General features: G+C 43.2%; 1 protein-coding gene across 1 annotated transcript in view; it reads left to right on the forward strand.

Annotated features, from left to right (window-relative positions):
* Positions 1–16,952, forward strand: part of LOC124270193 — a 36,701-nt gene extending 19,749 nt beyond the window's left edge. The window contains exons 2-11 of the mRNA XM_046705227.1: positions 4,007–4,049; positions 6,770–6,889; positions 7,643–7,716; positions 8,574–8,761; positions 9,132–9,340; positions 10,085–10,159; positions 10,677–10,752; positions 11,549–11,701; positions 12,707–13,135; positions 13,596–16,952. Of these exons, the coding sequence (XP_046561183.1) occupies positions 9,224–9,340; positions 10,085–10,159; positions 10,677–10,752; positions 11,549–11,701; positions 12,707–13,135; positions 13,596–14,203 (1,458 nt within the window). The 5' untranslated portion in view covers positions 4,007–4,049; positions 6,770–6,889; positions 7,643–7,716; positions 8,574–8,761; positions 9,132–9,223 and the 3' untranslated portion in view covers positions 14,204–16,952. The remainder of the gene's footprint in view (positions 1–4,006; positions 4,050–6,769; positions 6,890–7,642; positions 7,717–8,573; positions 8,762–9,131; positions 9,341–10,084; positions 10,160–10,676; positions 10,753–11,548; positions 11,702–12,706; positions 13,136–13,595) is intronic.

The following is a 16,952-nucleotide window of genomic DNA, read 5'->3' on the forward strand; positions in this document are numbered from 1 at the left end:
CACAGGAACTCTTTAAAAAAAAATAACCTCTTTAAAATACCATATATAATAGTGATAAAGTTACGACATTAATAAGACATAAATTCCTAATTTGTTGTTTCTACACTATCAGACTGATTATGAAACCATGAAGAAATGTCATCACATTTTAACTGCAAAGAACGGAACCTTAGAGAAAGTGACTGGGCTCCGTCTTCTCAAAAGCGTAAACGGGCGGTGTTTCGTAGTCTGCAATTAAATGACATTTGACATAAAAGTAACTGTTCCAGTTATTGCTGGAAAAACAAATTGCTGATTACAGGACGTTTGTTTTTCCACAAAATAAACACCCGCTCCAGAAGAATATATTTTAACGCCCTAAACAAACTTTTGAGTCGGTTCATGTTTATCTACACCCAGTACTTTATTTTTTCCAAATTGTGCTAGCCAGTCGGGCTTACTATGCCTGAAAGTTATTAGCCCACAAAATAATTCACTAGCCCGAAATGAAAATTCACTAGCCAGTCTAGCCCGACTGGATTTTTACTGGCCATGGGCTAGCGGGCCAATGGCTATTTCGCACACTGTCTACACCCGCTACCTATGCGCATCTATGATCGGACATGGTACAAAGTCGTACCACGTGTTTTGGCCCATTCGTCACCACTCGCCCCTTTCCGTAACCGTCCAATCGCTATTCGGCTTGTCCCGGAATAACACGAGTTGGTCACGAATGGTTTTGGCCCCTAGCTATAGTCTGTTTGCAGTGAAAACGTACCGATGAATTTCACTCTAAACAAAAAAGGTAAATCGAATAAAGTGAAATTAAGATTGCGAATCCTCATAATTTTACCTTGCCAATTGAACATTCAAATCTCAGAATTTTATTCAACTTAGGATAAAAGTTGTTTAACAAACGATCATAGTTTCAAATCGCTATTATTGGTTTGCATTACAAGGGGGTATGCACTTTATATGAAACACCGTGATCAAGCAGTGTTAGTTTAAGTTAACGCTCATCACGTACCGCACGTGCATTTTTTTCACTGTTCGATCTACTGCGCTCACCCCCTTGTAATACACACCAATAATAACGATTTCAGTCTATGATCGTTTGTTAAACAACTTTTATCCTAAGTTAAATAAAATTCTGGGACTTACATTTCCAATTGGCAAGGTAAAATTATGAGGACTCGCAATCTTAATTTCACTTTATTTGGTTTAGTTTTTTTGTTGAAAGTGAAATTCATCGGTACGTTTTCACTGCAAACAGACTATTGCTGCATGTCGGCTATTTAAAGGCGCCAAGCTTGCTGCAAGTGACCAAGATACTGAATCTATTTCCCTAATGTCCGTGAAACTGAGAAGCTGTCTCCGTCTTCTTGGGTAATAATTACTGTTATTTACCTGCACCTAAGTGATATATATCATAAAGTGTCAATCTGTAGACAAACGAAGTACGTTTGTATTACATCAGATATACTTGCCTGGACGATCATATGAGACGGGTCGCGGGTGTTTCTAAGCATGCTACGGTGATCATGAAAAGCACAACATGCACACACAATCGATAAAGCATGCAATATTCTTATCAGGGTTGAGATCCATGGACAAATGCTAGTGATATTGTCTGAAGGGTACACTGGACGATGCCTGATGAATATGCTTTGGTTCGAATCCAGTGGGAGCAACGTGTGAAGGCAAATCTGGTGTTTGCGAAATGATATTGCTGGAGTTATGGCTGTCTAAAAAGATCCATAATCTGAGGGGAAGAATTATCAGAGGTTGTCGATATGAAAACTGTGTCATCGATAATACCATACTTAAACTAATGAAATGAAAAAATAGTATTTTTTTAATTCACACACTTAACATGATAAAGTTGTGTCTTTATTCAAAGGGCGCTTCTTAAGTATGCTCATGGTGCTATATACGTTGGTAATCAGTGAATAATTGTGCTAATACTCACTAGTGAAGTTCATATCTTGATTTCTTTTTGATTTTAAAAACAATGACCCAAAAGTACTCCTCCGATATATATCGATAATCGATATTAAGTTCATATGTATAGCCAGGATACCACCACCCCATTTCTCTCTCTCTCTCTCTCTCTCTCTCTCTCTCTCTCTCTCTCTCTCTCTCTCTCTCTCTCTCTCTCTCTCTCTCTCTCTCTCTCTCTCTCTCTCTCTCTCTCTCTCGCCCTCACTCACTACATATTGTCGAAGAGATTCACTCTTGTGCTTGGGGTAATCATACGAGGTGTAGTCTAGAGTGTGCCGTGTATATAGTGTATATCTTGTGATCTGTTGCAACTTCCTGTTTTGAAAGAGATTCTTTCAGGCACGACCTGCTATCAGATATCGTCATGTATCAGCTGATGATGCCTTTCAAGATAAATACGCTGTGAGAACAGACGGGGCCATTTTACTTGGAGACATATAATTTTATTATCACAGGAGACGTTCACAAAATTTGCCTTTTTGTTCTGATGTTTGAAACATAAAAGGAATGCTGAATGTGTTTGAGGTTTTCCTGCTTGACTGAACAACACGAGTTAGAATTACCCATCCGTGTCCGCCAATTTATTAAACAAGCAAGAGTAGCCTTAAACTTTATATGTTTTCGTTTTTTAATTATATTTTTGCTACTCAAGCAATTATCAATCCTATCAATACATGACCCAGTAATGTTCCGAGTAACATCTGTAGTAATCTCCTATTTCGAACGCGTGGTTGTGATTACTTGAAGCCGGCGACGAGAAAACCAACGGACGGTTATTAGTGTACGGCGCTCTCAGGTAGACTGGTAAGCTTGGCATAGATGCGCTGCGCACGCTTAACAATTTGGCACCTGTCTTTAAGTCACTTTGCATCGGAAAAGAATTTTCAACAAAATTTAATCTAGCTGAAGAAAGCCCAATCTGTTCTGTGTTTTATGAGTGAGCAATGGTAGGAGTATTTATATTATCTCATCGGACCATTAATTTCCTAAGCAGTGATGAAAATAAGAAAACTTCTTTTTAAATATATGAAATCGAAATGAAAATTCATGGCAGACGGGGAGCGATGGGGTAGCCTAGTGGTTAAAGCGTCATCTTATCACGCTGAAGATCCGGGTTCGATTCCCCACATGGGTACACTGTGTGAAACCCATTTCTGGTGTCACCCACCGTGACATTGCTGACCAGAATAATGCTAAAAAAGGCGAAATAACATGCTCACTCACTCTTGGCGGGCGGGAGATAGGTAACGCGCACACATGCACACGCACATACGGACAATATTCTTGTTTCGTAGTTTGGGTCAATTTACATTCAAACATTCAGCCATATTGTTCGGGTCTATTTAAACCTTCTGACGGTGGGCGAATACAACTAAACTGTCTTCTACAACTGAGTCAGTGTATATTGTTTTACGCCGGCATATATCTCTGGGTCAGTGTATATTGTTTTACGCCGGCATATATCTCTGGGTCAGTGTATATTGTTTTACGCCGGCATATATCTCTGGGTCAGTGTATATTGTTTTACGCCGGCATATATCTCTGGGTCAGTTTATATTGTTTTACGCCGGCATATATCTCTGGGTCAATGTATATTGTTTTACGCCGGCATATATCTCTGGGTCAGTGTATATTGTTTTACGCCGCCATATATCTCTGGGTCAGACGATACAGAACACCTCACAAGGAAAGCTCTGTTTTTCATATTCTCTGTTCATTCATTTGCAGTCGTTGGTCTGTCGGTGCCAAGCCCATGCTAGTCCTTGAACAAGGAAATACATATATGCGCGGCTTCAGCCTTTCTTCACATGATTTTAATGAAATACGTTTCACGTCTCGTCACCTCACGTCACCTCACCTCAAAACCCACCCCCCAACCCTCCCACCTCACCTCACCTCACCTCACCTCACTTTTAAACTCCGGTTTGATTCACAAGTTGTTGAGAACATTGTTGCGATCCTATTATTTTAGTCATTTCTATAGAAATTAATACTGACAATAAAAGACAACTTCTTTTGTTTGCAGGATGACGCTTGTGTGGAGACCATTACCAGAGTGCCCAAGAAAGGTACAGTCTGTTACAGTCTTATGTTACTTGTTATCGAGAAATGGGTTTTATACATTGTAGCCATGAACCTGGATCTTCAGCCAAGACGAGTGAAAACTTGGACCACAAGGCTACCCAACCGCCCAGAGTTATGTAATGAATGGAATCGACGATCGTTTTCGAGTGGATAAAAGCTTAGGACAGTCATTACATCTGAACTTATTTGAACGTAAGGCGATGTTTAATAACATTCCAGTCACTAGTGCAATGACGGGAGTGCAAGAAATATAAGTTTGGTATAAGCCAACTATTTCAGCTATATTGCGTCGGTCTATAAATAATTTAATCTGGCCCAGACAATCCAGTGATCAACATCATGAGCATTGATCTACGCAATTTGCATCCGATGACATGTGTCAACCAAGTCAGCGAGCCTGACCAGCCGATCCCGTTAGGTGCCTCTTACGACAAGTATGGGTTGATGTAGTCCAATTCTAACCCGGATCTTCACGGGTGCAAGAAACTCAAGAAATATAAACCATATGATGACGAATCTGTGCCTGTTTGACCTTGTCTAAATCATTGTGTTTACTGTCTGTGTGAATTTTCCTCATAGCTAATATCAATGTGAGGAATTTTGGATGGATTTTGACAAGTATCTTATTTCCCCACATAACAGATATCCATATTAGGGAAGGGAGGGGTGTTTGAGGTTGGTGGGGTGGGGGGATCTTTTATTTCATTGGTGGAACAAGACAAGGATATTTTCACATCCAGGAAAATATGTTCCATTGCTGGCGGTTTCAATATAACTTCCTTCCAAAAGTAAGTTATTAGACAGATTCGACGGAAGAAAAGTCAATGAATTCAGTGCACACGGTGTAAAGTTTATGTACACATCACTAGAACTTTCCTCATGACTTCAGGTCATTGGCTCTCATGGTTTATTATGTATCAAAAACTGTTTCTATATTCAATATTTACTGTACCAAAAGGCATCCATCAATGACATATTCACTCCCAGTTCTACATCCTGCCACAGAATACAAAAGAATTGGCCTGGTCGTAATGGCATCAGGTGGTCAGGCTCGCTGACCTGGTTGACAATCACAGTCCAGACCCGTGAAGATCCGGGTCAGAATTGGCCTTCAGCAACCCATGCTTGTTGTAAGAGGCGAAAGGGGTGGTCAGACTCGCTGACTTGGTTGACACATGTCATCGTATCCCAATTGCGTAGATCGATGCTCATGATGTTGATCACTGGATTGTCGGGTCCAGACGATATTATTTACAGACAGCCACCATATAGCTGGAATATTGCTGAGTTAAATACCAAACAAACCAAACCTCCTGGATGCCCAACAAAAGCAGGACAACATTACATTCTGTCGTCATGTTTCTCTCAAAGAGGACATCGTTAGGGTTATCAGGTCAAGTGGTATCTTGACATCAAGGTGATAGTAGTTGTTATCGATTTAAGGTAATACGATCTTTTAGGCTGCTTAAGCTTATGCAATACTTAAAGCCAAACACACTTGTTAAACAGTTCATATGGAGTTTTTGTTCAAGCCTTAACTGTTATTTCTGTTACTCGGATATCTATAACCATATACAGAGAGTGAACAATGTTTCTGACTGATGTTTTGGAGTGAATGTATGAAAGAGTAGAACAAGATGGTGAAACTACCTTGCAAGGACGTTAGTCTACAATTTTCATCTAAACATTTTAGAATTTGGGAAGTACAATATTGAACAAACTCTATGGATAGCAACTTCTTTTATTTCGCGAGTGCGACGTTTCGATACAGATATTTGCCAAGCGGGAATGTGACAACGGTAGAAGAACCTGTATCGAAACGTCGCACTCGCGAAATAAATAAGTTGTTCAATATATAGGTCATTCCCAGGCATGGTGAGTTCGCTCGACTTCAGCGTCAAATACTTTCTATCTGGAGTATTTTCATTTGGAAATCCTGCAGTGTGTGGTGTTTAGCCCACTGTTTCAGTTACACGGCAATATTCAAGCAATATCACTGCGGGGACATCAGAAATGGGTTTCACACATGTGTAGAATAGAACCCGGGTCGTCTTAGCGACGAGCGAACGTTTTAATCACTTGACTACCCCACGGCCTGGCAGGATCCTGTCTAAAAAGTAACGCTTCACGTCGACCATCGCCGACAACACTATGGAACGTTTAGCAAACCACCGCTCACGCTAGTCTTAGCTTGTTACGTTTGTCTACCCGGTTTTTAACACCGCACTCAGTAATAGGTAAGCTATATGGCGGCGGCCTGTAACTAGTTCGGAACAGACAATCCAGTGACTGATATGATGAGCATCAGTCCACATAGCTACAAGTACATGCTTCGACAAAGTCAACAGCCGTCCGATCCTTTTACCTCCCTCGTACGACAAGAATAGGATCCCTGAGGCCTGGGACATTTTAGTCCGCCAAACGGTATCCACAAGTATATGCTTCTGTAATGACGAAAGTGATTGATAGAATCTATGTTGAATTACACACTGAATGAATGGGTGCAAGTCCATGAATGAGGCGTTGATAGTTAGGAGACATCCGACCAATCGTGCCTTAGCGGTCATGTCTTATGGCTTGGCAATGCCTTGACGTCGCCCTGGAGTCACGGAACGTCTATAGGTTAGACAACTGCCGTCAATCCGGACATTTGGAAGTTCGGTTTATGAGGATTCCACTGTACCTGATTCTGTTTGTTTTCCAGCGTGCCGCCAACTAGGGAGGTCGCCGAGATCGTCACCAAGAATCCCTCCCAAACAACATTTCACAGTCCGTCAGAAAAGGACCTTCCTGGAGATCACTTTGTCACGTGACAGGGAACCAGGTATATATGAACGCTGTCTGAAATAAACGTGCAGGTTTCGTTTTTACCCTTTTCCTATTTTTAATAATTTCGGCATTTTGGTATAACCCGGTATGAAATATAAGATTTCATCCAGAACTAATGACTATGAATGATTTAAGTGATTGTATATTTTCGTTTTTACCCAGTTCCAAAGTTTATCATCATATGACAGATTCAGCTATAGTATCATTTTAAGAGTGAACGGCTTACGGAATCTCAGTATCTGAGATTGAGCAAATCATTCACAACCGGATCATCATTAAGGAAATATGCACCGATGTCACTATGAGGCACTACGGCACTGCACATCGCTATTCTGCGTTGCGTCCCTTAGACGTTCAAGGAATCGCTGGCCGATACCTACCCTTCGTTTTGAAGGCTTGCCGGGTCAGCCGGTTAGCCTAGTGGTTGAAGTGTTTGCTCGTCACGCCGAAGACCCAGATTCGATTCCCCACATGGGTACACTGCGTGAAGCCCATTTCTGGTGTCCCCCCGTCGTGATGTTGCTGCGGTATTGCAAGAATCGGCGTACTCACTCACTCACTCACTCCGGAGGCGGCGAGGTGTAACCACGTTACACGTCTTCATTTTACTTTCCACAAATCTCACCTTGTTGTGACCAAAACCTTCCTCGGCGGCATTGACACCGACACAGTATTAATAGACACACAGGCTGGCTAAACTACCCAACTCCAAATATTTTGTTGTTCATGACTGCACATAATCTTGCAGGTTCGGTGTTGTTGCTGACGGTACCAGCACGGGGAGGCCGTCAATGCTTCAACATCACGACCCCAGGAAACCAGGTACTGCGTGACTGTTGTTGTCGGGCGGTGGGGTAGCCTAGTGGTTAAAGCGGTCGCTCGTTATGCCGACGACAAGGGTTCGATTCCCAACATGGGTACAATGTGTGAAGCACATTTCTGGTGTCCCCCGCCTTGATATTGCTGGAATATTGCTAAAAGCGGCGTAAAACCAAACTCACTCACACACAGATGGTGGCGACTTTAAGCCACCCACTAAGATCCGGGTTAAAATTAGTCTTCATCAACCCATGTTGGGTGGCCTTATAACAGCATATGAAACTAAAAATGTTTAAACACACCCGCATTTGGTACAAGATGTGTTACCCGTGTTTGTCGTAAGAGGCGACTAACGGGATCGGGTGGTCTGACTCGCTGACTTGGTTGACACATGTCATCGTATCCCAATTGCGTAGATTGATGCTCATAATGTTGATCACTGGATTGTCTGATCCAGACTTGATTACCGTCAGATAGCAGCAATATTGTTGAGTGCAGCGTTAAATAACAACAAAACAGTTAGTGAACCCGTGGGTGGATGAGTGAGTGAGTGAGTGAGTGAGTGATGCAGCTATACGATCTTAAACTGCTGGTAAGAAAAGGGGTGATTTGGGCCATTCGTTCTCGGACTCTCTATGAGCCTTAAGTCTTGACAAAAATGCTTTCTTCGTCAAACTTGAAAGCATTTGTCTCAAATCACAAAAATAGCTGCCAGCCCATTGTCCCAGAGTTCATACGTCGATTCTGGTAGTACCAGTACCGTGAAACCGGGCGAAAAGAACTATAATTATCACAGTAACTCTATACATCATGAATTCGTCAATGTTAAACATATATTATACCTGGTCTTGTCTCTGCAGACATACACCGTCAACGACGGCAGGGCGAGGACGAGGCTTAAATGCAGTGGTGTTCGAATCACGAAGAAAGGGACAAAGATCAAACTGTACGATCTCACAAATCGCAAGATTCTCGGCTCACGGCTGGTGCAAAAGAAACAGGAGACGTTGAGAACTACCCAAGGGCCTCCAGCCGAGGGGGGTTGAAAGTAAGTGCGACTTGGGTGCAAGACTTCAGTACATGAAGATACGCCCCTGAGCTACGATGAGCCGAGGTATATATTTGTATATCGCTTTATCGCGTTCTTGTTATATTGGGCGAGGTTTCGGAGTAGATTTCTACACTGTTATCAAGCTTAACTAATTACTTCCTTCACTATTGGTAGCCTAATGGTTAAAGCGTCCGCTCGTCACGCTGAAGACCCGGGTTCGATTCCCCACATGGGTAAAATGTGTGAAGCACATATCTGGTGTCCCCCGGCGTGATATTGCTGGAATATTGCTAAAAGTGGCCTAAAAACATACTCACTCACTCCATATCTCTCGTTTCCTCACAAGAATAATGTCTCTTTTACAAAGATGGCTCCCGCCATCCCCGGACAGCCTGTACCTGTTTGATTCCTGATGTTGTCTACCTGAAACCCGAGTGTGTGTTCCCCGGAAACTACACCATGACTGTCAGCTGGGCGCCGTTCTACAACAGCAGCGACCTGAGAGTAGGCATCGTACCCGAGGGCGGCAGCGACGTGTTCGTGACGAATGGTCACCGGAAGCTGCCAAGGTGGAAGGTGGGCGTGGTCTTTGTCAAATGTCGAGTTACTTTAGTTAGACATGGAATAGGCAATTCTAGTATGTATATACATGCATCACAGTCACTGTGGAGCAATGTATACTACCCATCAAAAGTTGAGACTTGCTTAAATCAATCACTATAAGTTATGTATGTACATGTGGTTACAACGAAGATGAATTTCTCCACTAACTTGGGGGAAACATCTGCAAACCTTATGCAGATTAATTGCACGAGGATCATGCATCAAATTGCTGAAAAGCATGTGCAAATATCGTGCATGTGAACAGTTGCATTTTGGTGTAAAGTTTTGATAAAAAATCGCCATTTTTCACCGAGTTTCATCATTTATTGAACACATGACAATAAACCTTTCAACTTCACGAATTTGTCTTACAATACATCAGCTCATGTATAAACAGTACCTTTAAACTGTATGGATTATTTTACAAAATCTAGTTCAGAACAGTTGACTGAAGTAAGTGGCTACATTTACACTAGTGAGTCTAAACTTTTGATGGGGAGTATATATAAAGTCCTTGAACCGTAATATTTTCCTTTGTTGCCTGGCCCTTTCTGCAGTGCCAAAGCCATAAATGAAGCGAGGTTCTGAATCTCCATTCTCGCTGCATCCTCAATAATCTCCAGGGTATACCTTCCGATAAATCTCCACTAAGTACCCTGGATGCATCTACGGCTCGGACCGATAATTGTATTACCCCGTTCGATGTGTCTTTTGCAGCTTTTGACTCAAAGACTTCAGGAAGAGACATTTACGGACTTGAAACTGGAATCCAGATCCAAATACATTGGATTGGTAAGTTTTTTCTGTGAAATCCACATCTGTTCGATCCCTGACCGTAAGCGGTTAACATACAGTTAATACAAGAATTTAAAGGTTCCGGTTCACTAACACTTTGAGCGAGGGAAAAACCAGAGGCCTTTTCCCAGAGCTAGACCTTCCACATGTGCCTCTACTTAACAAACGTTTTCATAGCATCTCATGAGCCGTCTCAGTGCCAGTAAAACGGATTTCTTTTTACAAAATCGGGAAAACGTACGTTGAAATAACAGGAGACAGGCGAATGTTCGGTGACAGCAGTCGAAAGTGGGTGGGTGAGCGAGTATGGTTTTACGCTGCTTTTAGCAATATTCCAGCAATATCACGGCGGGGGCACCAGAAATGGGCTTTACATATTGTACCGATGTGGGTAATCGAACCCCCGTCTTCGGCGTGACGAGCGACCGCTTTAACCACTAGGCTACCCCACCGCCCCGACAGTATCCGTGAGTGCAGCATGCTTAATGTAAACATCCCTGTTGTTCTGTTTCAGGTTGGGTCCCTAGGTTGCAACTCGTGCATGCGCTACAAGGAGAGTGAAGCTTTGCGTGTGCAGTGTTCGAACGAAGGTAGAATTATGATTTTATTCGTGGTTACAGTTGCTTAGGGTAGTTAAGGTGACGAACCAGCGGCATTGGTGTCAGTTCTAATCCCGGTTATCTGGTGCCCAGGTGTCAGTTCTTTGTCTGGTGCCCAAGTGTCAGTTCTAATCCCGATCGTCTGGTGCCCAGGTGTCAGTTCTTTGTCTGGTTCCCAGGTGTCAGTTCTAATCCCGATCGTCTGGTGCCCAGGTGTCAGTTCTAATCCCGATCGTCTGGTGCCCAGGTGTCAGTTCTAATCCCGATGGTTTGGTGCCCAGGTGTCAGTTCTAATCCCGATGGTCTGGTGCCCAGGTGTCAGTTCTAATCCCGATCGTCTGGTGCCCAGGTGTCAGTTCTAATCCCGATGGTCTGGTTCCCAGGTGTCAGTTCTAATACCGATCGTCTGGTGCCCAGGTGTCAGTTCTAATCCCGATGGTCTGGTTCCCAGGTGTCAGTTCTAATACCGATCGTCTGGTGCCCAGGTGTCAGTTCTAATCCCGATGGTCTGGTTCCCAGGTGTCAGTTCTAATCCCGATTATCTGGTGCCCAGGTGTCAGTCGGTACCCAACAGTGATGGCGATGTAATGAGTTCAGTTACCTGGAGACTAGAACATTTATTTTCATTTTAGAACGTGATGCCAACAGGCCGTTAGGAAGCTGCTTAGGTAGTAAGGAAGGTAGAAACACGTCAAATAACTCTGATAACGTACCACTACAAGTGCAATATCAGTGTACCATGATCAGTAGTATAGTCCCTGCCTATGTCTCCTGTGTTCTGTGTCAGGTCCAGCACCGTCCGATCCTCCACCTGCAATAGACATGAAAGCGACGACGTCTACATCTAACCCACCTATGGTGGTCTATGCTGTTATTGGAGTCGGGGCCTTTGCGTTCATCGGAGTGCTGGCTTTAGGGGTGTTCTTGCTGAAAATGCGACGTGAGTAGATATCTATTTGATTGTTAAGTAGCTTTAGAAAACATTGTCTGTTCTTACCCTACACGGTTAGAGTTAGTGAGTGAGTATGGTTTAACGCCGCTTGTAGCAATATTCCAGCAATATCACGGCGACGACACCCGAAATGTTAAGAGTTAATTGTCACTTGTAACTGTTAAGTTACTGAAAGAACATATTTCATTGTTTCCCAGTAGTTATAAGTGGCAGAATCTGAGCACGTGTACAGTGCTCAGGTAATGCAACATTAACAATTGAATCTGTTTCCGTGGATCGTCAAACCCGGTTATCTTCTTGCGGGGACGTCTTTATGTCAGTGATACTTGGTCTGTAAATCCTTTAATATAGGAGGATTTATTGGGCAACCTGAAATTCTAGCGCTTTTGGATTTTATAATGCGTTAGGCTGCATACGTAATCGGAAAAATGGAAATATTTTAATTTAGACGAGTATATTTCAGATATTTTGTATTTATGAGAATAACATCTGAGCAGAAATACAAGAGCTATTTTCTGTGCGATATGCAAATATCCCAATACCTCGGTTACACGTTAACAAAGACCCTAGAAATCAAGCTAATATGACTTTAAACATTGAACAGTGATCATAAACAATGAACTTCCTTGTCAATGAAATTACCGAATTTTTAGCTTCAATACAGCATTATACACGGGTACCCGTGAAGATCCGCGTTAGAATTGGTCTTGAGCAACCCATGGGTGGTCAGGCTCGCTAACTTGGTTGACACATGTCATCATATCCCTGTTGTGTAGAACGATGCTCATGCTGTTGATCACTGGATTGTCTAGTACAGACTAGATTGGTTACAGATCCCCGCCATATTGCTAGGTGTTAAACAAATGCACAAACAAACAAAAACAGTATATCCGGCGTTACCTTTCCGTCACATTTATTAGGTTGAAACGGTCCGTATGACTAAATGTTGATTAAGCACATTATCACTGTATTATCGTTTTGTGTTTCTTTTAGATGGGAAGCGTTATGGACCTCTGCCTGCATCCGATAGTTCTGCGTCCCTCGCAACTGTCGCTCAAGTGTCGGTGGTCAGGTCATCGGATGTTGATGACGTTGTCAGAGCAACCGAAAATTTGGTTTCGCAACTGCAGCAACGCGGGAAGACAACGGTGTCTACGCTGGTGTCTGATGTGACGGAGGTGTCGATCTCAGCTAGTGACCTCATCTTCCACGTCACATCCGGTAATGAATCGTTACCGACATGTCTGAAACAACTGACATCCAAAACAGTGACCGTTGTTCTCCGTGGCAACAGGAAGCCTGACGTTGTTGTGCCACGTGACTTCCGGTTCGGGGACCTGCTGAACAACCAGATGGCCCCTGGACGTAGCCTTCACCTTGATGATTTTCTGAACAAGCTTGGGCCAGCTCACATTGATGTTGGTGAGTCGGAATCTACCTTAGGGCCGTAAGGATCCGGGTTAGAATTGTTCTTCAGCAACCCATGCTTGTCGTAAGAGGCGACCAACGGGATCGGGTAGTTAGGCTCGCTGACCTGGTGGACACATGCCATCGTATCACAATTGGGTGGATCGATACTCATGCTGTTGATCACTGGATTGTCTGGTCAAGACTCGATTGTTTACAAACCGCCTTCATTCAGCTGAACCGTTGCTGAGTGCGGCGTTAACAACAAACAAGTAAACAAGGGACCGTCTTTCATGTTATCAATGATCCCGTGTTGAATCCTGAAAATATTGCCGCATGCGTCCCATAATTCAAAGGAAAAGTAATTTAAGCTTAGATGCTACTCTGCAGACAGATATTCTTCGTCTGCATCAGTGACAGACAAAAGGCAGCACACATTTCAGATTGTTAAATGTATGTTTGTCTTCTGTTAAAGGCCCATCTAAAGTGAGAGCGCTGTTGCTGTCCTGTGACTCGGGAGAGTACGATTCACCACATCGGGAGGCCACGGGGGAGCTTGTAAAACTGTTGAGGGAACACCTCGCCATTACAGTCGTGGATCCACAGGAGACAAAACATCTTCAGGAACTGAGGAACATGGGAACTAACAGATGGGCCAGGGAAAAGATCGCAGCTAGTAACATAGTCATTGTTGTCCCGTCCAAGGACTTTGCAGGCGTTCATACAGGGGACATGAATCTCAACAACAACGAAAGAATTGTTCGAGATGCTATTGTTTGTCTGAAACAGAGTTCCCCTGGACCGACTCCAGATGTGTGTGTTGTGACGTTTGGGTACTGGGCTGAACATGTTGAGAGTGTACGAATGCATTTCCCAGCCAGTCGAACGTTCAATCTGGTTGAGACTGACACTGACGACCCGTCTGAAGTAAGACACAATCTCAAACCCTTCTTCTCATTCCTGTGCCCCGACGTGACTTTGGTTGAGCGCGCGTGTCGTGGGGGACAGGGCTTCCTTTTCAGCGCTGATCGGATGTCTGATTTTGTGCGTGGAGCTCCAGACGTCTTGGAGAACATGGTTTGAGCGCCTTGAGTGTACCGGATACAGGCGCTTTAAAAAATGTCCATTATTATAATCATCATATCATGTGCAATGGAGATGGGGAAATCCTGCATTGTAGTTAGGTCGGCCTGTTATATTCACCAGCGTACGGAGAAATATAAATTAATGACCCCTATAAGTGGTCTGGGTGAAGCTGCAACATTGTGGAGACCGTCCAATCAGTTTTAGTCCTTCAGCCTTAACTGTGGCGCTTTTTGCGATTTAATTCGAACGAGTATGGTTGTATATGATGAAAGTCCGATACATGCTATGTGTATCCTTTGACCTAACAAGATCTAACTTTCAAAGTTTGTAATGCAAAATTAAAATTTGTCCCTTCAGTGTTCATTTTATGACAGGAGAGTGAGTCAGTGAGATGTATTCATTTTTATCCAAGAGTCTAACGGGACAAGTATTCTGTGTTGTTACACTTAGAGTAAACATCAGGTACATTCATTTCAGGACCATTTTTTCGAAATGTCTCCCAGACGCAATTGTCAACTGTCGATGAACTGTACAAATGTCTTATATCTATTTGTATCATATACAAACATACTCGGGCGAATTAAATCGCTAAAATTGGCCTGTGGCCCAAATTGAGGCTGGCGGAATTACAAAAACCTTCCACTTGATCACGAGATGTGGAAAACCTTTCATCTGATCACGAGATGTGGAAAACCTTCCATCTGATCACGAGATAGGGAAAACCTTCCACCTGATCAGGAGATGTGGAAAACCTCCACCTGAGCACCTGGTGTGTAGCCCAGGTTTACTTATACAGTATTATAATAATAATGTCTATTTATATTGCGCCGGGTTCCACCCACAGAGGTGCGTGCTCAAGGCGCTACAATAGTCACAGATGAGAGGTTCACGGGAGGAGAGAGTTCGTGGGGATAGAACTTTCTGAAGAGAAAGGTTTTTAGGTTGGTATTAAGACCCTATACCTCAGGATGATATGGATACATTGTACATAAACTACCGGGTAAAATATAATATACAATCATGTCTGATGGTGGCTACAAACGAGGCAGCAAATGGTTATTCAAAGGTAAAGTTTTTCATATTGGTGTCATTGTTGAGTTTAAACATAAACTATCTGTTTCTGTGTCATTGATTTCATCCTAATTCTGTTGATGACGTTTGCAGTTGTTTGGTCGAATTTTTGTTTGTGCCCCTGTCAAATGCTTTCTTCATGTTATGTTTTATTTTGCCCGGCAGTTTATTTTAACTTGAATTAGTTTGGCACGTTTTGTAAAGTAGAGTGTGTTGTGTTCCAAACATTGCCTGCTAAGAAACCTTTAGTGTACTAGTACATATTTTGTTTCTAGGCCTTGTATACGGCTGATCATTGGTAGATAACACCCTGTAATCGCTTTATCAGCCCAACTTATGTCACATCGTCGCTGAAGTTCCATGCAGATATAACAGACACATTGGGGTGGGGAGGTGGAATGGGGTATGAAACTGGTTATTGGAAAAGGGAGATAACTGGGGTCGGGATGTGTCAGTGGAGATAGTTGGAAGCCTGAGGGTAGGGATGAGTGTGTGGTGTGGTGAAGGAGGGTGATGGGTGGGGATGGGTTGGGGCGGCGTAGTTTCGCTGTAGTTGAGAGTGCGGGTGGAAAAGGCTGGGAGAGAGCACGGGGGAGGGGTTTCTGTATGAAATCGCGACGGTGTCGAAGGGGAAGGGTACCGAGGAGTTGTGTTGGTCGTTGGGGAGGGAGGGAGTTGGGGTGGGATCTGGGTAGTCTACACCAAGAGCTATCTTCATGTTATTTAATTGTAAGCTAGACTTGCCAACTGTTATAGACTCGGAATAAGACGTTAGTGTTTCAGAGTTCTGTACAACAGGCTCGGAGAAGAGGGATGGAGGGGTCTGAGTTGGTTGGTTGTTGTTTAACGCCGCACTCAGCAATATTTCACCTTTATGGCGGCGGTTTGTAAATAATCGAGCCTGGACCAGACAGTCCAGTGATCAACAGCATGAACATCGATCTACGCAATTGGGATACGATGACATGTGTCAACCAAGTCAGCGAGCCTGACCTCCCGATCCCAGTCACCTCTTACAAGGTTGCTGAAGACCAATTCTAACCCGGATTCTGACGGATCGAAGGGGGTTGAGAGTAAATGGTAAGAGATGGCTGGGTAAGTTGCCAACTGGAAAGGTTGATATGACTGTTGATTTCATTAATAATGCACATTTAAACTTCCATGTTTCTTATTTGTGTTATTTCATGATCATGTTACGTTTATGCTTATCCGTACAGGTAATTTATCCTCACTGGAAATGTTCACGCATAACACTACTTTACTGTATATATTTACTCCATTCTTTCATTTCCTTCACACTTACGCACGCACACACACACGCACAAACACACACACACTCACACGCACCCTCACACACAAACACGCTTTTTTACTGGAAAATTGTATTCCCTCTCTAGTATCCTCGCTCTAACAAAAACCACATACACACATGCACAAACGTACACACGCACACTATACAACCCAGCCGGACCACACAATCCCACCACACAATAATTAATCTTCGGGAGAAGGTCTTTCAAACATATGACATAACACAAACTTGTTTGATCTGATCGGACTTGTTATTGAGGACTTTAGTGACGGATCCATTTTTGACGGCGTTTGATGAACAGAAAAGCACATACGATGTCTACACTGTGTACTCGATCTGCATTGAAATATATTTTGAAACATA

Source organism: Haliotis rubra, unplaced genomic scaffold (genome assembly GCF_003918875.1).
Source record: "Haliotis rubra isolate DU_JTF1 unplaced genomic scaffold, ASM391887v1 Scf15, whole genome shotgun sequence".
In the NCBI taxonomy this organism is placed as follows: Eukaryota; Metazoa; Mollusca; class Gastropoda; order Lepetellida; family Haliotidae; genus Haliotis; species Haliotis rubra.